Genomic DNA, 23,998 nt, shown 5'->3' on the forward strand with positions numbered 1-23,998 from the left:
ACACACACACACACACACACACACACACACACACACACACACACACACACACACACACACACACACACACACACACACACACACACACACACACACACACACACACACACACACACACACACACACACACACACACACACACACACACACACACACACACACACACACACACACACACACACACACACACACACACACACACACACACACACACACACACACACACACACACACACACACACACACACACACACACACACACACACACACACACACACACACACACACACACACACACACACACACACACACACACACACACACACACACACACACACACACACACACACACACACACACACACACACACGCGCGCGCGATTCTAAATATTTCTAAAAAATCAAGATTAATCTTTATAAAATAAGTAACATATTCTTATTTTAAAAACAAAATTCATTTTTTTATTTTCTTTAAAAAAATCATATTCAACTAATTAAAGTAGTTAATAAAATTGTCTCAATTTTAAATAGAATAAAAGATAATGCTCAAAATGTGCATAAATAACTAAATAATGAATAATGAGCACATAAAGATGTAAAAATAAAAAATATATATAATATTTTTTAAAATGTTTAAAAACGATTACAAAAATTTATCAATTTCATTGTTCACTTTATATAATATTTTTGGGTTAATCATTTTTTTTTTTTTTTGGAAATGATTAAACTTTATTCAAAACCAAAAACGATACAAACACAAGGCGATCCAAATTGATCCAGCCACATGTAAACAAAAGAAACCTAGGGCATCATTAACTTAGCAATATGTTGCCTAAGTTTATGGTTCATCCAACATCTATATATCACTATATCCACTATCTTAGGACCAATGGTGCTACTCACAATATGGTTTCCAAAGCTATACTTGTTCCTATACATCCAAGTTTCATAAACAGTTTCAGTAAAAGCACATTTAAGAATGGCCAAATTGGATCCCTTTCCCTTGCTTATAGCCATCATCCACCTCATTTCCTCATTCCATCGAAGAGGCACATGGTGAATTTGCAGCCAATCTAACACATATTGCCAAATAGCCTTTGTTCCCATGCATTCAAACAGCAGGTGATTCAAGGTCTCAATTGCATCGCAGAAACAGCAGGTCATGGAGTTCAGTAAGCCAAATCTGTGCAGTCTTTCTTTTGTGGCAAGGCGGTTGTGGCAGGCTACCCACAAAATGAATTTTGCTCTAGGCCTAGCTGTATTTTTGAAAAAGATAGTCTTCCATTGCACATCCTCTACATACTCCTGAAGATCATTATAGACAGCCCGAGTTTTGAATTTTCTTTGTTGGCACATGCTGGTCCATGTGGATAGGCTATCCACCTTGTCTCGTTCCTTCAAAATTGCACGAAGGATCCATGAGCAGGAGGCTTTGATTGGCACATTCATTGGATCCGTATTTTTCATATAATAACAGTGGATCCATTTGATCCATAGGCTGTCAGCTTTGATGCATATATTCCATAGCATTTTCAACAGGTTCACTCTTCTCCAAATGTCCAAATTCATAACATTCAGACCCCCCTTGTTTCTTGGCTTGCACGTTTGTTTCCATGACACAGGGGCTTTACGAGAAATTTTATCACTGCCAGACCACACAAATGACCTGCATATAGCCTCTACATTTTTGGGTTAATCATTAATCCTTGCTTGTTTTTATATTTATTGTTTATATAGTTATTATATTTTTAAGGCGCTATTTAAAAATATGACAATTTTTATAGTGTATATAAAGTATATATAATATAAGTTTATTTAAATAAAAATAACAAAATTTGTTTGAAGGTCAAAAAAAAATTTTAATTTAAATATAACGTTTATTATTTATAAATATTAAAAAATGTATAATTTGAAAATAAAAAATAAAAATAAGTTAATAGAATATAATTTTTTTTTATCAAAATTGTCATTTGTTTAAAATTGAGATAAACCATTATTTAATAAAAAATAACATTTCCTACAAATAAATATTAAAAGTCACTTAATTTTAAGAAAAATTAATAAAAATTACGTGATTTTTATTAATATTTATTATAATACATTATTTTTATTATTTATTTAGAAAAAATGTAATTTTTAATCAAAAAAACGTGTATTCATTATTTGAAACAAATTTCACAATCATTTAAAATACGATTATATATTTTTTCACAATAAAATTATTATGCTAATTTTTAGTTATTTAGTTTTTGTATATTTTTTATACACACTTTGTGAATTATTTTATATTATATTTAAAAAGGAAACAACTTTATTATTTATATTAAGTGAATTCAATATGATTAAATTTAAATAAAATTAAAAAAGTGAAAAAAAAAATTCAAACTTTGAATCATGATTTTTTTCAAAAATATTTAGCATTATGATTTTTTTAATTGAAGTATAGTTTGATAGTTATAAAAAATATGAAAAATTTATTTTATTTAAGAGAATATGAAATTATGATTTATTAGAGTGGAAATTATTTATTACCAAAAATAGGAGAAAACTATTTTAAGTAAGAATTATGAGTCACTCACTACTTGTTTATAACCATTAGATCAAAATAGCATCAAAGGTTATAAATGAGTGTAACTATAAGTGTAACATATTAGTGTAATTTGATCCCTCCTCTATAATGAAAGCATTTTATAATGAGAAATGAGAAGAACAAATATCAACAATTGAATTCTTCCGGAGAGAGAAATTAATTGCTACATTAATGGAAATTGATCTAATTTGTTAGTCTAGATTCAATGTTTGGCGTCAATAATTATATATTAATAAAAAGAGTTGATATTTATAAATAAAAAATATTTTAAAAAAATTTAATTGATGTAAATAAAGAATAAAGTGGATGTTCATTCTTATTCACCTTTTATTCTTTCTATTTCTTCTTAACGATTTTGTAATGTAAATTGTACTTTAAAAAAAAAATACAATATTTGTTTCTCCCTTCTCATCCTCTCTTCGATCTCTATTATTTGAGTTAGTTTCATAACACTAATTTCAATATTTACTAGATTTATGGCCCGTGCGTTGCACGGGTTTGATTAAATATATTTTAAATATTATATATGGTTCAAGTGTGATGTGATTTTTAATTTCTAAAACATTTTTTAATTGAAAAATAAAATTTATTTTCAATAAATATTTCGGAAAAAAATTTTAAATGCCAAAATAATAAATTTGATATGTATTAGATTGAGCTTTTAAGAGACTATGTTAACAACATAAAAAAATATTGCAAATATTTAAAATTTTGTAAAATTATATTGCCTTATTTGAATTTTAAATTAAAAAAATCGTGTATTAAGTCTTTGTTCACATAGAGTTTTTTGTTGTTGAAAATCTTGGTATAAGTCTTTGTACATAGTTAATTTATATTTTAAATAAACATATAATGATGAGAATGAGAAAGAGAAAAAGATTAGAGATAAAAGCATAAAGAAGCTGTTATAGTATTGCACGGAAAACGCAACCGATAATCTAAATCTGTATCCGTATTTAATGTAACCAAAAGGTGTTATAATAATAAAAATATATGATCATTAATTTTTATAGAATTTTAAAAATTTCACATAAAAATAAGTATACAATAAAAATGATGTGGCATTTAATTCAAATGTGTAATATTTAATTATTGTAAAAAAAATTGATTCATATTATCTTCATATTAAAAAACAATAATATAAGAAAAAAGAGGCTTGAGAGAGTGTCATATATAATTCAGATGTGCGACATTTGTTATAACGAATAATTATAACAATGAAGAAAATAACATATTTCCAATATTGTTTAATGCATCAAACAAACATAAATTGCAATTATAAAAGTTCTATAATATATATCATAAAATAATTTGTAAAAAAAATTATAATAATATAATAACAACAACAATAATAATAATATAATGTAAATAGTAAATATTATGAATTTATTTACGACAATAAATGATTAGAGTGGTTATGTTCAATAAATATAATAGATACCCGTAATATATTTTTTTTCTCGAAAAAGGTTGACTATTCGTATAATAATAAAATATTAATTAAAAAATGAAAAAGATCTAAAAATGATTTAAGGTTAAATGAAAAAAAATAATAACATTATATCATTCTTATAATTTAAGATGTTGTAAACATAACTTAATAGATACGTGTTGTAATTATAAACACAATAAGGTTAACAATATAATATTTTTTCCTGAAATTTTACAAATCATAAGAAGTTAAGACATGAAAACCATCATCATTCAAAATTCATATATACATACTTAATCTTCAAGATTTCATCATATATAATTGATGGTAACATTAAACAATTACAATTAATTTATCAAAAATCTCACTAAATAAGTCATACCTATTTTCATGTTTGTTCCCTCTAATTTAAATGTGCACTTGATTGCCTCCATTCACAACTTCTTTTTTTTTCTATTCAATATATTCTCACCTCACATACTTTGTATTTTGTGATCAACACTCTATTTACATTACATTGAAAACCGAATAATCTATACAAAAAATACAATATATAAAATAATAATTACACCATATAGTACAATTTTGATTCTAAAAAAATTTTAATTATCAGTTTAGAATAAAAATAATACAAAATATAAATTATCAAATTTAATACAATGAATATTTTTAATCATGAGACAAAAAATTAAAGAAATTAAATGTATATTTATGGTAATAAATAGTAGCTAGTCAATTAAAATAAGAAATTATTTTATTAAATAATTTAATTATATAATTTTTTATTTTCAAAATATTTTGAAACAAAAATATGAGATTTATTTGTGGGCTTATGAGTTAAAGAAATTTTTTGTGTGAAATGGATAGAAAAAATAGTTGAACGTAAATATCACAGGAAAATTTATTAACCAAATTAATATCATAATATTTAATGAGTGAGGTATTTAAAGCAAATAAATTCTATAATATTTAATTTTTGACTTAAAATCACAATGTTAAAAATTCCATTTTAATTATACAATAAGTAACAGTTAAGGAGAGATAACTAAATAATTGTTAAAAAAAATGTTGATTAATTTAGAAATAATAATAATTGCTTTATCTTATGTGTAAATTGATTATGTCTAAACTAATATTTAGGACATTTGAGATATATTGGATAACATAGTTCTATTTTTAAAATTTTATTTTTATAATATAACATAAATTTTTTTATTATTATTCTTAATGGTTATAGTTTATTATGTTATTATTATTTTTTATAATATATATATATATATATATATATATATATATATATATATATATATATATATATATATATATATATATATATATATATATATACACACAATTTATTAAATGATAATAATAATAATAAAAACATTTTTTAAATATATTTTGAATCGAAAAATATTTTTTTTATATTATCATTGTAGTTTATTATTTATAATTTTAGTAATTATTAAAATAAAAAATCTACTTAGTTATTATAAGTTATTTTCCATATTATTGCAGTATTTTATATTTTATATATTTATATTTATTAGAATTCATAAACTCATTTGGATTATATCTTTTTCTATTAGACAATAATTATTTATTTATTTGACAATCTTTAAGGCAAAATTTATTTGAGATTTATATTTAAAATAAATATAAAATTGTATAAAATAAAAAAGTGGAAATTTAATTTAATTTGAGAAGCTTTGTGAGTTTGCCACATAAGCATGAGGTTGGGGTTTTGTCTAGGGTTGTCATCATGACAACCTTAGATTTATATTAAGTAGATTTATCATAGGTTTTTATTTGAAGTCTTATTAAAATTAAAGTCCGTTTTTGTTGCTGTTAAAATAGAAGAAAAGTACGCTGCAGCTTAGTACAATTATCAATACTTTAGTACTTAATTTTTTAAAGACTTGTTGTAGTGACTGAAATATATTAATAAATTACAATCATAATAATATTGATTATTCATTTATTTATGAAATTAAAGCTAGCAAACTGATAATAAAAAATAGTTTTATATTATCATTTAATAAGAATTTATTAATTAACCATGTCATATAATTTATTTTAAAATATTAACGTTACTTGGCAAAATACATTGTAGTGATTGATTGATAATGTAAAATTATTTTATACTGTTTGTGTTGGTGTATATATATTTTTTCTTTCTATTATAAATATCAAGAAATTGATCAAAAATTTAATTATCATTGTATTAGTTAATCTATTTGACAAGAAAGATGGTTAGAATCTCAAAGTTTTTCCTTTTAGTTTCAATATTTTTAGCCATTCTCGTTGCATTACAGTTCAAGGAAAGCAGAATGGAAAGCAGAACCAATGCACTCACGGAGAGCGTAACTGTGACAGTTAGAAACAACGTAACCAATTATATACTCGGTATTCATTGTAAAGACAAACACACTGATTTTGGGTTTAAATCAGTAAAATATGGAGAAGTTTACAGCTTCAATTTTCATCCTACATTTCTTATACAAAAATCCTTATATTTTTGTCGTTTTAATTGGGCTAAAGGAGATCACTACTTTGATATTTATATTCAAACCCGAGATGAAGATTGCTTGCCTGATTGTAAGTGGTATGTAACAGAAACAGGCCCATGTAAGCATAAACCCCATTCCGTAGAATGTTATGATTGGAATCCTAAACTCTAATGTTTTAATCTATATCCTCTTGAAGTTTATGTAGAGGGAAGAATAAGCGTATTAAAATAATAAATATAATAAATTTCTCTATGGCTCGTCATATATTAAGCATTACAAATTGCTTCTCTCATTCAAGGCGGCAATCACAAAACGAATAAGACAAAATTCCCACTATAGCGTCATAATATTTGTATCGATCGAAATCACAAAAATCATTACGTTGTCTTCCTTTCACAATATTTTATTCTCAGATCTTTTGATTACGATCATAACAATATCTTTTTATACAAATTTATTTTTCTTAGGCCTTTTATCACATTGTTTTATTGTCATATTTTATATTCTACTCTCTTTTGTTTTAATTAGTTCTTTTGGTTATAGGTAGGAGTGCTCATATCTAAACCAATACAAATATATTTTTTTATCCAATTCAAAAAAATCTAAAACTGCAATAAATTAAATATTTATTGAATGTTTTTTAATTTCATTTTATGAAAATTGTTCATATATGATTGGATTTTGGATCAATTTTTCAAAATCAATACAAATCGAAGCAAACCACATACACATATTTTTTAAATACTTATTATTTTTTATTAGTTAATTGTTTTAATCATAATTGATCATTTTCATTTTGTAATTTTAATTATAAATGTGTTATAATAATAGGATATATATTACTTCAAAACCTAATATTTTATAATATTTTTTATAATGTTAATATTAATAAGAAAATTTATGTTTTTAATTTAGATATCTAAAAATTGATCCAAATTAAATCAAATAAAATTAGATTGGATCCTATTGTATTTTTTAATTAGTAGTCCAAAACCAATATGGACCATGAGTAATAGAATCTTTGAATTTAATGTGTTTTTGTCTCAAAATTGCACAGCAAACACCTCTAATTATATGATATTTTTGTGAGCACACTAACCCAAAATTTCAAGAGCACTAGATATAATATGAAAATTTTATTTAATACATAAATATCAATTTCTCTTCTTTTGTAAGTTTTTTTCTTTCATAAAATTGTAATGAAATCATATTTGTTAATATAATTTTACATTATGATTAACTGATAGTGATAGTGTAAATTTTTTTTACTTAGTCGGTGTGTTTTAGTTAAATTCTAAAAGAAAAAAAAGTGATGCATACAAAAGAAAAAGTTTAATAAAATTAAAATAAAATATTAATGTTTATTGAATCATTATACCACTTAATATTTATTAGCTGTTAAAAAAATGATGAATGTATTTGGATGTAAATGAATGACTTAAAACAATTGATTAATATATACTAGTACCAAAGAAAAAAATTAATATATTTAAAATGGTAGGTACAATTTTTTTTTAAAATGTGGTTTTTACTATTTTTTTAATAAAAATATAATAAATATACTTAAATATTATTTAATGGGTGAAAATAGGAGCAATTTGCATATGTGTAAAAGAAAATTATACACTTATAATATTTTTCATGAATTGTACCTAAATTTTGTCCATTTAAAATTTATTTAAATAATTTTAAAAAGTCTATTTAAATTCATTTATTAAAGATAAAATCTATTTAATATTTATTCATTATTATCTCTTTCAACACATTAGGGGTGACTAATGCGTAGATCGAATGAATTTGGATGGTCCGCGTCCCTAAATAAAAACTTTTTCTTTATCTCTTTTTATAAGACCTTTTTTCTATTTTTAGCTTTATTAATTATTTCTTTGCAAATATACTCTTAATTAAATCATATTTTTCTCCAAGTTGCGTTAAATATTTTTACATAAACAATAATAATTTTCTCTTCTAAAAATAAATTTATAAAATTATACAAATAATCAATAAAATTATTACTCCAATAATTTATTCTAGAAAGTCTTATATTTAAGGATGGAAGTAGTAATTGATTATTATAAAATAATTAGAATTGGAAATCTATTTTTGAAAAGCAAACACAATAAAAATATAAATTTGAGAAGAAAAAAAAGGAAAGGTTTAATGTTGAAAAAAATCATATTAAATGATAAATTTTGATAGAGAAAAGTTATAAATTTTATTTATTTATTGAATTAAGATAAAATTAATATATTTTTATAATTGCTTTTTATTATTTTATTATCAATGGGATTCAATGGTTTTAAAATAAACTATAATATCTTGATCCGAATTATTATTTGAAAAGTCCGCATATGCGTTCACAATTTGTAAGTGACTTCTAGAATCTCATTTGTATGTCCATTGCAATAAAATTTTACTATCTATCTATTAAAAATCAATTGCATAAAATTTATAAATTACACTTTTACTATAAATTATTTATATTAAGAAAATAATATTTAAGTAATCAAATAATGTATTTTTTTTTCAGTTCTCATCTCATATTACAGCATGACGTGGGCATTTACTTTTCAATTTTCATCAATTAAATCATAATTAAATATTACATACATTCATTCTCTCTCTTCATTAAAATTTTGAGTCTCTTTCACATTTCTTTTTTTCATATTTTCTCACTTTCATTTTATATTTGTTTTTTTTTCATATTTTCAATTTTCATTAATGAAGATGATGTCCCCTCAGACCAGACTAATGGTGGAAAACAGACAGAAAATTGGGAGGCCATTTGCAAAAGGATGACTCAGTGAAAAAAGACATATTTATGTTGTTTAGTTTGAACTATTTTGAAATGTAATGTTTGTAATGTTACTGAGGCTAGTCCTCTAACTATTTTGATGTTATTGCAATCTATTTTGTGTGTTTTATGAACATATCTAACAAACCTAATGATATGTCAATGGTATTTTGGAGTCTAATCTTAATGTGTGCAAATTTTGGACCAAATTATAGCTCATTATTAAGTCACTTTTATGACCAATTTATGACCAAATTTTGGAGTCAAATTTATGACCAATTTATAAGTCACTTTTATGACCAAATTATAGCTGATTATTTATAGGTCACTTTCATGATCAAATTATATGTCAATTGGAAGACAAATTAGAGACAACTTATAGATCATTTGAGAAACAAATTATAGGTCAATTGAATGAGACAAATTATAGTTCAATGATAGACAACTTATCCAACTCAGATTATATCAACTCTAAATCAATATTACATTACATCCAACACATTACAGCCAAAGATTTGCATAACAACAACATTACAGTCAAAGTATACATTCCAAACACTGATTCAACAATTACATTTCCATAAAAAATACATATTGACCATTACAGAAACAACAATACACCAAGACTTCATCTTTCCATACATAGCATCTAACTTTATCTTCATCTTCAATTTCGTGTTCTTCTTCTGTGAAATTTCATACAACTCCCTCATAGTTTCAAGACCTTGGACCTCCCTAACTTTGCTCTCATTTTTTATCCTTTCATCATCTAACCTTTCGTGAACATCAGTTCGTTTCAATATCATCATCCCATATAAATAAGTTACAAGTTTCCTCACCTTGCCGAAATGGACATCTCCAAAACAGGCGCCCTTTGTTAGGTTCATTCTTACAATGATATGAAGTCATCCGAGCATCACACGCACACCTTCTACCTGGACAGGTACTCACACTTGTGGATTGATACGATGTTGACTTCGTTCTCCTTGATGAAGATGACATCGTAACTTTGCGGAAAGCTTAAGCCTTTAAAGAAGTAGAAGACAACTTCAATCTGAGAAGAACACGGTGGAAGAGGAACAAGGAAAGGGGAAGAAGGACTTCAATCTGAGAAGATGACGATGGAAGAGGAACAAGGAAAGAGGAGGAAGGAAAAGAGGTGGAATGAAATTAGGGTTAAAAAAAATTACACAATCCCTTTTAATTCTAAACAATTATCCTACACGTCTCACAGCTGTCAAATAAATTAACACAACTGACATGACACGTCACCCACCGTTAATGGATTCTAACAGGAGGGACTAACCATGGAGACGGAAAATATTACAGGGACCAAAGTTTGAAGAAAAATTTTATAGGGACTAAAAATAAAAATTGGCATATTTGTAGATATTTAACCCAATAAATAATAATTGACAATCTTTAAGCTTTTTAAAATAACAATGGGAATGACCAAAGTAAAAACTTCAAAATGTATATTCTTATCATATTTCAACACCTAAAAAAAATTCAAGGTATATGTTTAATTCATAAACTAAATGATTGAATCAGCGGTTGTAAATGATACTTCATCTAGAAGTACAAAATATACAGAAAAAATTACTATGATAGTTGAAATTTAGAAGTTCCAAGTCTTAAAATCCAGCTATAAGGGGGGCATTACAACTCAAGAACATTTCTCTCTTTCATAAGACTGAGTTATCAGAAATTAAATGGAATGAATAAATAAATAACCTATTTGGAACGTAAACCAGGGATATTTTTAAGACCCATCTTGCCAAGGACAAGCTTAGGAATAGCTGGAGGGCTATCAAGCCCCATGCATCGACTGAACTCGTTTGCAAGCTCCACTAACCTATACTTATCTTTCCCTACTTTCTTGTTAGAGTTGTAGTAACCAAGCCATGCCTGATATGCTGCTTCTTTATTCTTCATCTCCACATTTGATAGAGCCCTTTCCACCTGTTAACAATTTAAAATGTTAGTGCATTGTTGGAATCACTGTGAGTTTGAAGAACTCATGGTGGCACTATAACTTTGCTAAATCTCTCAAGTGTAGTTTTTGCCAAAATCATGGTGACACACTGCAACTCTGCCAAACTCGTTGCTATTCCAGAATTGCTCTACATATTGGTTTGTTTGTTTAAAAACTTGCCAAAGTATTAGAAGAAAATCAAGAATTGTTTCCCTACTATATCCAAATAATACCTTTTTCTTAGTGTCAGGATCAACCGAAGGGACCGGAGCTTTCCCAATAGGTAAATCTTTTGCAGTAGCTAAAAAGAACTCTTCCCAAGGAGCAAGCAGCAGTATGCCCTGCCCTTCTTTTCCTCTTCGTCCTGTTCTACCTAGTCTATGTATATATTGTTCTCTATCAGCCGGCAGACCAACCTGTTCATTATAGAAATGGAAGAAATGTGACAATTCAAAATTAGTAATAGCGTTAAATAATTAACATTTGATCAAATCATGACCAAAAGGCTTGCACTTTTAGCAAATGCATGTATTAAGTGTCCTTGCGAATATGCATTAAACAGGACATAAATTCATATGTCATATGGGCACGAGCATGCTGGTAATGTAGTCACAAGTGAAAGAAGGAATGAGATCCAAATATACCTGTACAACAAGAGTAACATCCGGATAATCAACTCCACGTGCGGATACATCCGAAGTAACCAAGATGAGACCCTTTGACTTCCGGAATTCATCAGAAACCCTGGTTCTATAACTCTGAGGCTTTCTTGAATGGATTTCTCTGACATTCAAGTTCAACTCCCCAAGGAGATCAGCAACAAGTCTTGTGACCATGGCGGTTGTGCAGAAAACAAGAACCTGATAAACCAGTAGCTATATTATATATCCTCCAAAACCATGTAAACATGATTGTAAAAGTTAAACTTTGTCGTAAAATCACAGTTTACCAATCCAAAATACTAATCTAAACAGTTCATAGTGAAAGGACAAGGAAAAAACTAAAATACAGTTGGTTACGGATTAGAAAGCAAACCTTATAGTCAACATCATCTGCAATGTGCTCCTTCAGAATAGCATAGAGTAAAGGGAAATGCTTCTCTAATGGTGCAACTAAATGCATTTGGCGGACCTGAAATGATCCAAAGCACCATAAATAAAGATCCAAAAAATGTTATATGATGGATGCATATGCACATACACATGTAAGTATCTAACGAGTTATTACTAGCATGAAATTACAAACAATACCTGTGCATGTGTATCCTCACTACCCTCCTGTACTGTATTAATATATTCAAAATCCCTTTTCATAGCAATATGGCAGACTTGGCGCACCTTCACAACAACAATCATTTGATAATAAGCACAATCCGCATATCTTTTATAAAACATGAATCATCACAGCTAAAAAGGAAAAGGAAAAAAAGTAAGACAAACCTCGTCAGGAATTGTTGCAGAAAACATAAGTGTCTGTCGTTGTTTAGGGATTGCAGCAATTATTTTCTCAATATCTTTGCGAAATCCCATGTCTAGTAAATGATCAGCTTCATCAAGCACCAAAGCCTTCACCCCCATAAGCCTGGATGCAAAACCAGCGGTATTTTCAATATGATCTCTAAGCCTTCCAGGTGTAGCAACAAGGATCTGTACAAAAAGCATACAAATAAAGTTCAGTCTGGAAAACTAGTTTGCTATAAGATGATAATTCGCCAAAGAAAATAAAAGGTGATTTTCATAGTCATTTTTTTAAAATTAGTATTTAACCCTTGAATATGAGTTCTGGCTTCTTGTTAAAACAGTATAAAAACAATCATAATACTCCGCATCATTATATCAGGAAGTTTAGTACGGTAGGAATAGTTCAGAATCTTCTCATTTGTTTGATTATTTGTCTTATCGAAATGTACAGGGATTTTGTTTTGGGTACATAAGGATGTGCACAAGGCTTAGGCCTACATAAAATAATTTTGATGGCAAAGAAAAAGCCCTCACCTGGCAAGGATTTGCTTGCATGCGTTTCTGTTCTAATGTGAGTCTTGTTCCTCCAATCACAACTTGAACACCTAAGGTAGGATGATACTTAAGCAGTTTAGTGGCTTCGGCAGCAGCTTGACAAGCAAGTTCTCGAGTAGGACATATGACAAGAATAAAAATTGGTGGTCGCCTTTGATCACGGTCACTTGGTGGAGACTTCACAACAATTTCAATTGATGGAAGCTGAATAAAAATACTTCAAAAGTAAGTATAAACTACTAATCATCGCGTACTACACAAGCAATAGAACAATTAACGAGTTTACACATCAAAGATTTTGGTGTGACATTGAAACTCAAATAGACTTCTTTTATATTTTTATGCAAGGTAAACCCTAATAATATTCTAAACAGTTTTAAGATATTGTAATCAACATGTAATTTCCTTTAGTACTTCCACTGCAAACAAGTTAAACAGAAAAGGGGATACTAGTTGCTTATAGTAAACCCCATGCCTGGAGAAAAATATAGAGAGAAACAGAAATTCTGTATATCATAATAAAATATAAAAAATGCAGGCCAAGGAATTAAATAAAGAGATCAATTAAGTAGATTGTTTATTCCGAAGGAGGCTTAAGTGTTTACACGTTCACTGTACCTTACTTTAAGTGATGCTCAAAGTAGAAAAAATATGAAGAAAAATACTAGTGATGATTAACAGAGAGGCCATTAATAATTAATGCACTCGAACTAACACAAATTTAAGAGACTTACCAAAAAGGCTACTGTTTTTCCCGTGCCTGTTTTAGCCTTGGCTAGGACATCCTTACCTAAAAATGTTAATTGGAGTAAGTGCACCATCATAAATAAACTCAAGATATATGAGAATAATGCCATTCTAATCACGGACGATGCTACTTTCTTGCTTAATATCATCAATTAGAATAACTCCAAGTTTTGAAAACTGAATAATTATGTAGTTACATACAATAGAAACAAAAAATGTAATCACAGGAAAAAGATCCTATCCCAAAAGCAAGGTTGGAAAAAGTGGAAGAACACAGTAGAAGAACACAACCACACAAAAATGACACAATATCTATGAAAAAGAATAAACCTTTAAGAATTACTGGAAGGGTAGCCTCCTGCACAACAGTCATTTTCTCATACCCAGCATCCTTGACTCCTTTTAAGGACAGTGGAGAGACTGAACACTGGTCGAATCTGCGGCATCATATCTCAAAAAATCAGACAAACAAAATACAGGAGCAAAACAGTGCAGCAAACTAGGATATGAAGGGTAAGTACATATCAGATTTATGAAAGATGGACTGAAAAGCGTGTATATATATAAGCACAAGGCTCACCTATTTATGCCTATCCTCACACCAACACAACACCCCCACACCAATTTTCAAATTCAAGCCAGTAAGAAAGCATGCAATGCATTGTCCTACCCATCCAACATTAAAATCAACTATATAAGCAAGAATATAGTGCTTCTCTAATATTCTTTCCCCAATCTCCCACCCCCGCCAAAAGAAAAGGTTCAAGTCTAACTACCCAACAGTAAGCAAATCAAGTGTGTAAGAAAAACAAATGCACCACAAGCTCATATTCTCTCAAAATTGGTCGTATCAATACAAAGTTCCAAAATCATTATTGTGCCTGAACAAAGAGCACCGTCTCATTCATTTGTTTCTATTTGTTCTACACGAAGTTTTAAATTGCAATGCACAACCGCAATTTCAGCCACAATCTAACGGTTTTAGATATATTCGCAAATGCAATTACAACCGCATTTGTCCAAAGTATACCCAATATAAAGGTTTGTAGCATAACCGTAACAGCAACCATATTTTAAAACTAAAATACCACCAGTTAACCTATAACATCCAATAGCAAATAAACCAAATACAATCACAGATAAGGCACCAAACATTAAGGCAAACAATCTAGATTCATAAAAATAAAAACAGAAACTGCTTATTTATGAAAACAAACACACAAACACACCTGGATTCGCTTAAATAAGAATCACTTCCACCAGATGAAGCAGGTCTAGTAGTAGTAGTTGTTGTTGTTGTTGACAAGCCACTTACTTTTTTACCAAACAAAACACTTCTACTCTTTTCAACAATCTCCTCATCACTTTCTTCTCCTTCAATCTCATCTTCAGTTTCTTCTTCACTAATAAACCTACCAATACTTCCCGAACCACCACCACCACCTTTAAACTTGCCTACATCCACAACCTCATCCTCAACATCACTACTATCACTCCTCACCGGAAACCTCCTCTTCGAATTCAAACTAGGTTTCCCCTTCCTAAAATCACCACCCCTTCTTTCTCCCAAACCAGAACCCCTACTAACAGCACTACTCTTCCGTGACCGGAACCCGCTATCTTTACCAGGACCAGAACCCGGTCTAGTGGTCTCGGGAGTTTCGCGACCGGTTCGCAAGTCGTCGACCCAGTTACTGAGCTCGGCCTCGTCGTCGACGAGGCTTTTGGAAGCTCTGATTCTGTCAGGACGGACGGAGAAAGTTCGAGGACGAAACGCGGCGTTGCGGAGTGGGAGGTGGGAGAGTTTGATGAGAGATTGAGAGAGAAATGGAGAGTGAAGAAGACGCATTTGTGATAAGAAGAGTTTTGAGGGCATGGTAGTGACTGTAGAAGAGAAATGAGAGTTTTAGGAGTTGAAGCAGTTTCTTCTGAAGAAGAAGAAGAGGTTTTTGTAGGTTAAAAGGGTTTAAGACATTTGTTTCATTTCATACAACACAGAAAGAAGATATGAGATATTTTCATTTGGAATTTCTGTGGGGTCTGTTTGCTTGGGTTGGTTCAATTCTGATTTCTGAAGTTCAAAAACCCGGTTTAAGTCGACCCAACCGGGTTTTATTTTCTATGATAAGCACGAGCCAACCGGATGACCGTTGTGCTAGTACTAGTAGTAGTATCCTTTTGTTTCCTTTTTGGTAAGAAGATGAATACTCCGTGTAGAAATGTGGAAGTTAACTTTCAACTATTCAAATATCTAAGTTCCGTAAAAATATCTTCCTTTGCATTTTTTCTCTCACAATTCATCTTTCTCCTTTTTTTTTTCATCTTCCTTTGCCTTTACTCAACTTTTTTTATTGTCTTTTTTCCATTTTTGTTTTCTTTTGTCTGTGTACATAGCATTGTGAATGTGATAACAAAAAATTGGAGGAGGAAGATGATGAATTATAATGATGCAAATGTAGAATTTAAAAATAATGAAATCTATTTGAAATAAAAAACAAAAATCACAATTTCTTCTATTCTCGTGGGCATATGAAATTTGGAAAAAAATTACATGTTTATTTTCTTTTCTTTTTTTATTTTTGATAAATTTTTTCTCTTATTCTTTTTAAATGCGAAGAATCATAATATAAAAATATATTTTTCTAAGTTTCAGATTTTTTATTTAGAGGTTTTTATTTTTATGATTTATAGTGTAATAATTTTTTTCCTTCTTCACAGCTAATAGAGAATGAGGTATTATGCCTTTTTTTTCATGATTTGCTAGATTTAAATTTTTGTAAGAACTTTATAAAAATCACCTATAGTGGGTTTAGGGTGTCGAAAGTGATTATATGTATGTTGAGTACCACCAATAATGTGCATTGAGGTGTTACCTCTTGTTCTTGTTTGCAACCTACATCGAAGTGCCCTACCTTAAATACTTCATCGACTTGACAATGATTCACGAGTATAATTGGAGGGTCAGCTGTTTGGTCTACTTACACTTGAAGTTCGGCAAGGATTGTCTATGGAAGACAAAGCAGATGACAGGAAGTTGCCTGCTGCATATAGCAATTTACTGTTACTAATAGTTTCATAACTCTTTTGTAACACTTGTTACTAATATTTTATATGAATCATTACCTGACTACACTAAGAATTGGTCATGCGCTTGCACTTTTGCCCATCTCAGGGGGAATCAGGCGATCGAGCCATTTCGAGTGTATCTTAATCATCATGTAGTGGATCACATTGCCTTTTGTCCATACAACGGTCATCGCCAAATGCGTCAGCTGAACATCATCTTGTTATACTCCAAATGGCTGTCATGTGAGTCAAGTATGATGTATATGTATCTTCCCAAGCGAGTGATGCGCAAATTTAGCTATTTGTAGATTATTCTGAGACACCCCTAAGAGTCTGCTCATCCCACCTCCGCCACAAAGATCTTGATGTGATACTTGAGGATTTCGAGAGTCATTTGGTACTAGACGAGTATTGTAGGGTGTCAGCTCATGTACATTAAACTTATGTAGACGGCTACATGACATATGGTTTTATAGGATGTCACATCTCATCATGACATGAGACGATCCTGGAAGACCACCTAGGCCATCTAATCATGAGACATTTAAGGCTAGAGATGACCAAACCCAGAACGTGTCGACAGTCTGTCGGTGTATTCTGAATATGGGAAGATCGGGCATAGAGGCAAAACTTTTTGAGAAAGACAATCCCCAGTTGGCCCTCGTAGAAGACATTATTAATGAGGCACGAAATGCCTTACAATACACGCAGAGAAGTCAGAAGGGTTAGACATACTCAGTAGTTAATGTTTGGTTGCAATGTTTTTTGTAGTTTTGAAACCAGTTGTGTATTGTCAGAATCGTCTTAAACTTTTGAAAGGCGCGGTGTAAGAAGTTGAAGTTACCTTTAGTTGAGTAATGAAATTTATTTAAGAGATCCTATATTACTGTAAATTAATTGTGGAATATGTATATAGAGACCATTTTTTCAAAGCTTAATCATGAAAGTGTGTGAGGTCCTGTGTTGTAGGTCACCTTGCACACCCTTCAAAGATGACCATGTGTATTGTCATTACATTTTGATTTTACTTTAGTAAATGTGTGATTTTTTTAATGTATGTGTAGCATGTTTGAATCAATTATTATATCTGTTTTTTAATTTATGACATAAGATGACCTAAAATATAAGTTGATCTCAAAAAAATAATATATAGACAATATTGTTGCCTTGAAAACAGGGGAATTTCTAAAAATGCATATTTGAAGTATCCCCTAAATAAATTTTTAAATAACTTTATGGGGTATTTCAGAGATGCAATTCTGCAACCTCCTAAACATTTTGAAAATGCATACTCAAATTAGTTTTTAGTAAAAATGAAATGTCTCTCTTTAAAATACCAAGATTTGGTGTGCTGCGCCCATAAACTCATCTCCAAATACATTAAAAAAACATTTTCAAAATTTCCAAAATGTGGTTATCCTATATGATGAGATGAGTATCCCTAACAAAAATCACACATAAAATTTGATATTACACATTCATTTTAAAATTTTAAGACATTTATCGATCTCTTTAATTTATCTAACTTTAAATTTAATAATTAATAATCTATCCAATATTAATAACTCTTATAAATTACTAGGTACTTGACTAATTATTTTTAATTAATTATTATTCGAGAAACAAAGTAGTTAGTACCGTAAAAGAAAAGTATACAAGACCTGAATTAAGAGACGAAATTAAGTTTTCTCTTTACTATATATACCGCCAGTTTCACAAATGTAGCCCGCAGCCGAGACCATGAACCCTGCTGCCCAGAACGCGGCGGCCAACAAAAACAGCGGCTCCAGTTCACGGAAGAGAAAAAACCGTGACCTGAAAAACGGTAAACCTAATGGAAGTTCAAAAAAAAGGTTTCAAACTACCAACAATGAGGTCGTAGAAGAAGTAAATTTGAACAAAAACGGTGTTGATAACGGTGGTTCTGGAAGCATAGTGGCAACTGATTCTTATTTAAGTGATTCCAGGTTAAGTGATTCTAGTTACTTTGCGTGATTTTATTGTGTTGTTTACTTGCTTTGAATGTAATAGGTTAAACTGGTATTGTATTATACTCAATGTAATATAGAGTGTTTTTGTATTGTATTCTGTTTGTTTGATTATTGAGATGTGATGCTGCAGATTCGATAAATGTTCGGTTTCGCCGTTGTCGCTGAAAGGAATTAAGGATGCTGGATATGAGAAAATGACTCTTGTTCAGGAAGCAACACTTCCAGTTATTCTGAAAGGTTTGTTCTTTGTCTTGAACAATCTTCAACTAGTTATAGTTACTAGCTAGTGTCATATGTAGTTTCTGTGGTAAGGAGAGGAGATGAGATGAAGAGGAGACCTAGAAAAATTACAAGACAAAAGAGTCCTGAATAGAACATTACGACGAAAGTTGATCCATGTCTCTGATCCTCACTTAGTGGGATAAGGCTTGGTTGTTGTTGTTATTATTGTATGGTTTTGTTGCTACCGTTTAACTATGTAATTTATTTGTTTTCAAAACAAGGAGTTATTCTAATTGATAATATTAAGCAAGAAAGTGTCTTCTTCCTGATTTGTTTGAACATTATTCTCGTATATCTTGAGTTTATCTATGATGGTGCACTTACTCGAATTAACTTTTCTAGGTAAGGATGTCTTGGCTAAAGCTAAAACAGGCACGGGAAAAACAGTAGCCTTTTTGGTAATTCTTTTAATTTGTGTTTTTGTTTGATTGCATTCGTAAATAATGATCGATCTGTGATCTGTCAATAATCGTTAGCACTTTTATTCATATTTTTTCTTTTATTAGCGAGTGTAAATTCAGTAATGTAGAGTGAACGCATAAACGTCTAAGCTACCTGCATTTGAAATAAGCAATCTACTGATTTGGATTTCTCTACCTAATTCATTGGTTTTCGTTGTTTGATGTTTTATTACGATATAGCAAATTTATGTTTCTCTATTTTCTTTAATTGTTTTTCATTTTACAGGCATGCAGGCTGCTATATAAGCCATTAGGACCCTTTTTTTTTTACTTGTTTCCAGTGAAAGTGCTAAAGAAATTTACATGTTGATCTCAAATTGTCTTAAAAACAGTTTAAAATATTAATCAAGCACGACTTGCAAAAGAACAAAAAAGAATAGAAGACTATTGAGTTTCAATGTAACAGCCCAAGTCTGTGATGTAGAAACTAATTGATTGTTCTATTGCTTTTGTGGTAAGTAATGATTAGTAGTTTGTACTTATCTTTGAAGTATTTATATGATCCAGCTTCCATCGATTGAACTTGTTGTGAAGTCTCCGCCAACTGATCGTGGTCAAAAGCGGACACCGATTCTTATTCTTGTCATCTGCCCAACTCGAGAGCTTGCTTGTCAAGCTGCTGCAGAAGCAACTAAACTTCTTAAGTATCATCCTACCATCGGTGCTCAAGTTGTGATTGGAGGAACAAATCTTAGTTCAGAACAGAAACATATGCAATCAAATCCTTGCCAGGTGAGTTCTTTCTTTGCCACCAAAAAAAATATTTTGCATTTTCATAAGACAAGTAATCAAACAAATGAAAAGATTCTGAATTATTTCTACATTACTAAACTTCCTGACATAAAGATGCAGAGTATTGTGATTATTGTTATTAATGCTGCTTATATGTTGTAGCCATCACTGGTGGATGGATTTAGTTTTTTTCAATAAATAAAAATATCTATAATTTTTTTCATAATCAGTTCGAGGTCAGTTTTTTTAAAACTAATTTTGCATACATCAAGAAAGAAAAGAAGTAAATTTGTATACAAAAGAGTTTAATACTGATATAAAAAATGACTCCATGAAGATCACCTCTTATTTTCACGGCTTACACCATAATCATGCCATATTAATCTGGTTTCACGCCAACCTTTGGCAAATCATCATCTTATACCAAACTAGTTTTCCCGATTGAACTTTATTTGTTTGTTTTTTTACAGATCCTTGTTGCTACTCCTGGAAGGCTTAGAGATCACATTGATAATACTGCCGGTTTTGCATCTAGGCTTATGGGGGTGAAGGCCTTGGTGCTCGATGAAGCCGATCATTTACTAGACATGGGGTTTCGCAAAGATATTGAGAAAATAATTGCTGCAGTCCCTAAACAACGACAAACACTTATGTTTTCTGCAACCGTTCCGGACTCGGTTTGTATTTCTTTCTTTTTTGTCCTTTTCATTTTTAGTTACGATGCCCAATGCTTTATAATAATATGGGTATTTTGCTTATTTGCGTACTATTGTTGTGAAGGTGCATCAAGTCTGTAAGATTGCATTGAGAAAGGATTTTGAATTTATTTCTACAGTTAAGGAGGGTACTGAGGAGACGCATTCAAAGGTAATTGCTTGAGCGAAATTACTCTCAGCGCTATTATTTATAACCAAATCATTACAATCAAATCCCTTTATTATATGGATAAGAGCCAGCTAACCAAATCTATAGAGATATTTACATGCAGAATACAATTTGAACCATATATGCATATCTTAGCACCCCCCTCAAGCAGGTGCATATATATCATACGCGTCAAGCATATGGTTCGAACTTCGAACCATATGTGCATGCATTACCTTAAGTTATGAACCATATGTGCATGCATTACCTTTAGTTATGAACCATATTGTAGGGATGAAAATAAATTACCAACTTTGATTCAATGGACTGATACCAACTTGGTTGAATTTGTTTGAACTGCTCGAGAGAAATCAAATTACTCACAGTCTTCTTATAGGGATAAAAAACTGCAAACCAATCTATTAATCTATTAACGATATTTACAGGAACATATGCACTAGACAATATAATTCAAATCATATACATATCTTAATTTTCATGAGTATATGCAGGTTCAAGGTAATGCATGCTCATATGCACTAGACAGCATACAAAATCTTTTTGTGATCTTTATTTATGGGGCTTTGAATTATTTCAGGTTAACCAAAAGTATTTAGTTGCCCCACTAGACAAGCATTTCTCTTTACTCTATGCTATTCTGAAGGAGCACATTGCTGATGATGCTGACTATAAGGTTTGCTTTTTAATCTGCAAACAACTGTAGTTTAGGCTTTTTTTGTTCTTTCACTATTAGACATATAACATGGTTACAAAGCTAAAAAGAATTATATTTAACCATCATGTTTCACATGCTTATGAATGATATCTAATGTAGCTATTGGTTTATCAGGTTCTTGTTTTCTGCACAACTGCTATGGTCACAAGACTTGTTTCAGATCTCCTTGGGAGGTTGAACTTGAAAGTGAGAGAAATCCATTCAAGAAAGCCTCAGAGTTATAGAACCAGAATTTCTGATGAATTCCGCAGATCAAAGGGTCTCATCCTTGTTACTTCGGATGTATCCGCACGTGGAGTTGATTATCCAGATGTTACTCTTGTCGTACAGGTAATATAAGTGGAACTCCTCCCTGCTTCACTTCTACCACTTCTACTACAATATTATCAGCATGATCGCACCAATCTCATAATGGTTTTCATGTTTATGTTCTGTTTCACTGCATGTTTAAAAGGAAACGCATTACCTTCATTTGCTAACAGTGTAATCCTTCTGTTATGATTTTCATGTTTCCTTTATTTGTCCAATGCACAGGTTGGGCTACCGACTGATAAACAACAATACATACATCGACTAGGTAGAACAGGGCGAAAAGGAAAAGAAGGGCAGGGCATACTGCTACTAGCTCCTTGGGAAGAATTCTTTTTAGATTCCGCAAAAGATTTGCCTATTGGGAAAGCTCCAGTACCTTCAGTTGATCCTGACACTAAGAAAAAGGTATTATTTGCAACAAAATCGCGATGCCAATGTGATTTTGTCAAATTCGTGATTCGAAACATACACTAACATACTGAACTGTTGACAGGTGGAAAGGGCTATATCGAATGTGGAGATGGAGAATAAAGAAAAAGCATATCAAGCATGGCTTGGTTACTACAATTCCAACAAGAAAGTTGGGAAAGATAAGAAGAAGTTAGTGGAGCTTGCAAATGAATTCAGTAGATGCATGGGGCTTGATACCCCTCCAGCTATCTCTCATCTTATCCTTCGTAAGATGGGTCTTGGAAATGTCCCTGGTTTACGTTCCAAATAGATTATTTATTCATTCTATTCAGTATCTGACAACATAGTTTTGTGTGAGAGAAATATTCTTGAGTGAAAAATGGTCCCTTATGATTTGATTTTAAGACTTGAAACTTCTAAATTATTTCAACTATCATATTATCTATTGTAATTTTTCTTGTTCTAGATGAATTATTATCATTTAACAAATACTGCAGAAATGTTAGTGACAGATGAATTTGTACTGTGAATCACACTATTTTGTCTCTAAACTTATCATATTTTACCTTATCTAACATTTTATTATATTCTACATGTCAGATTTTAAGTAGTCTTGACATTTTATAGAAGGGTTAATGTAAATGCACTAAGAGTATACAAAAATTTTACACTGTCATTCAATGGAAATATTATCACTATGTCATATCATATAAGTGAATTTTATTGAAGAGTAATTCAATATTCAGAAGATGAGCATCAGAAGTTCTGATGTGGGCTGATCTTCTGATGGTTATTCAGAAGATGAGCATCAGAAGTTCTGATGTGGGCTGATCTTTTGATGGTTACTCAGAAGATGTTGTTGACCAGAAGATGTTATCTTCTGAGTCCCATTAGTTTAGTTGTTTAGTAGTAAGGATACTTTAGTATTTTGTAGTATTATACTGTTTGTACCCTAAACTTGTTCACTAAGTTTAGTCTGTTAGGGCTTAGGTGGCAAATTTTCTTTTGTATAAAGAGCCTTGTAGTAGCATTTATTAACAACAACTTTATTCTCTCTCATTAATCTTTGCATCGTTATTCT

The 23,998-nt window shown here is 30.3% G+C and overlaps 2 protein-coding genes across 2 annotated transcripts; one reads left to right on the forward strand and one right to left on the reverse strand.

Annotated features, from left to right (window-relative positions):
* Positions 1-10,913: 10,913 nt before the first annotated feature.
* LOC131616525 (DEAD-box ATP-dependent RNA helicase 31-like) lies at positions 10,914-16,050 on the reverse strand. The gene is made up of 10 exons (XM_058887882.1): positions 15,292-16,050; positions 14,393-14,499; positions 14,050-14,105; positions 13,295-13,519; positions 12,740-12,946; positions 12,551-12,637; positions 12,336-12,431; positions 11,945-12,160; positions 11,534-11,716; positions 10,914-11,287 (listed from the first exon to the last, which is right to left on the reverse strand). Exons 1-10 carry the CDS (start codon positions 15,936-15,938, stop codon positions 11,060-11,062), a joined length of 2,052 nt encoding a protein of 683 aa, XP_058743865.1. The 5' UTR covers positions 15,939-16,050; the 3' UTR covers positions 10,914-11,059.
* A 2,757-nt stretch (positions 16,051-18,807) lies between these two features.
* On the forward strand, positions 18,808-23,321 carry LOC131616526 (DEAD-box ATP-dependent RNA helicase 31-like). The gene is made up of 10 exons (XM_058887883.1): positions 18,808-19,095; positions 19,250-19,356; positions 19,744-19,799; positions 20,370-20,594; positions 21,065-21,271; positions 21,375-21,461; positions 22,057-22,152; positions 22,309-22,524; positions 22,729-22,911; positions 23,000-23,321. The coding sequence occupies exons 1-10, from the start codon at positions 18,869-18,871 to the stop codon at positions 23,225-23,227; spliced, it is 1,632 nt and encodes a 543-aa protein (XP_058743866.1). The 5' UTR covers positions 18,808-18,868; the 3' UTR covers positions 23,228-23,321.
* Positions 23,322-23,998: the final 677 nt, after the last annotated feature.

The sequence above is a fragment of the Vicia villosa genome, linkage group LG7, assembly GCF_029867415.1.
Source record: "Vicia villosa cultivar HV-30 ecotype Madison, WI linkage group LG7, Vvil1.0, whole genome shotgun sequence".
NCBI classification, from domain to species: Eukaryota; Viridiplantae; Streptophyta; class Magnoliopsida; order Fabales; family Fabaceae; genus Vicia; species Vicia villosa.

Coding starts and splice junctions, on each gene's coding strand:
- LOC131616525 (XM_058887882.1), bottom strand. CDS start 15,938: ATGCCCTCAAAACTCTTCTTATCACAAATGCGTCTTCTTCACTCTCCA. Junction 13,520..14,049: donor GAAAAACAGTAGCCTTTTTG/GTAAGTCTCTTA, acceptor ATTTTTATTCAG/CTTCCATCAATTGAAATTGT. Junction 12,161..12,335: donor CAGATGATGTTGACTATAAG/GTTTGCTTTCTA, acceptor CTGGTTTATCAG/GTTCTTGTTTTCTGCACAAC.
- LOC131616526 (XM_058887883.1), top strand. CDS start 18,869: ATGAACCCTGCTGCCCAGAACGCGGCGGCCAACAAAAACAGCGGCTCC. Junction 19,357..19,743: donor ACTTCCAGTTATTCTGAAAG/GTTTGTTCTTTG, acceptor TAACTTTTCTAG/GTAAGGATGTCTTGGCTAAA. Junction 22,912..22,999: donor ATCCTGACACTAAGAAAAAG/GTATTATTTGCA, acceptor AACTGTTGACAG/GTGGAAAGGGCTATATCGAA.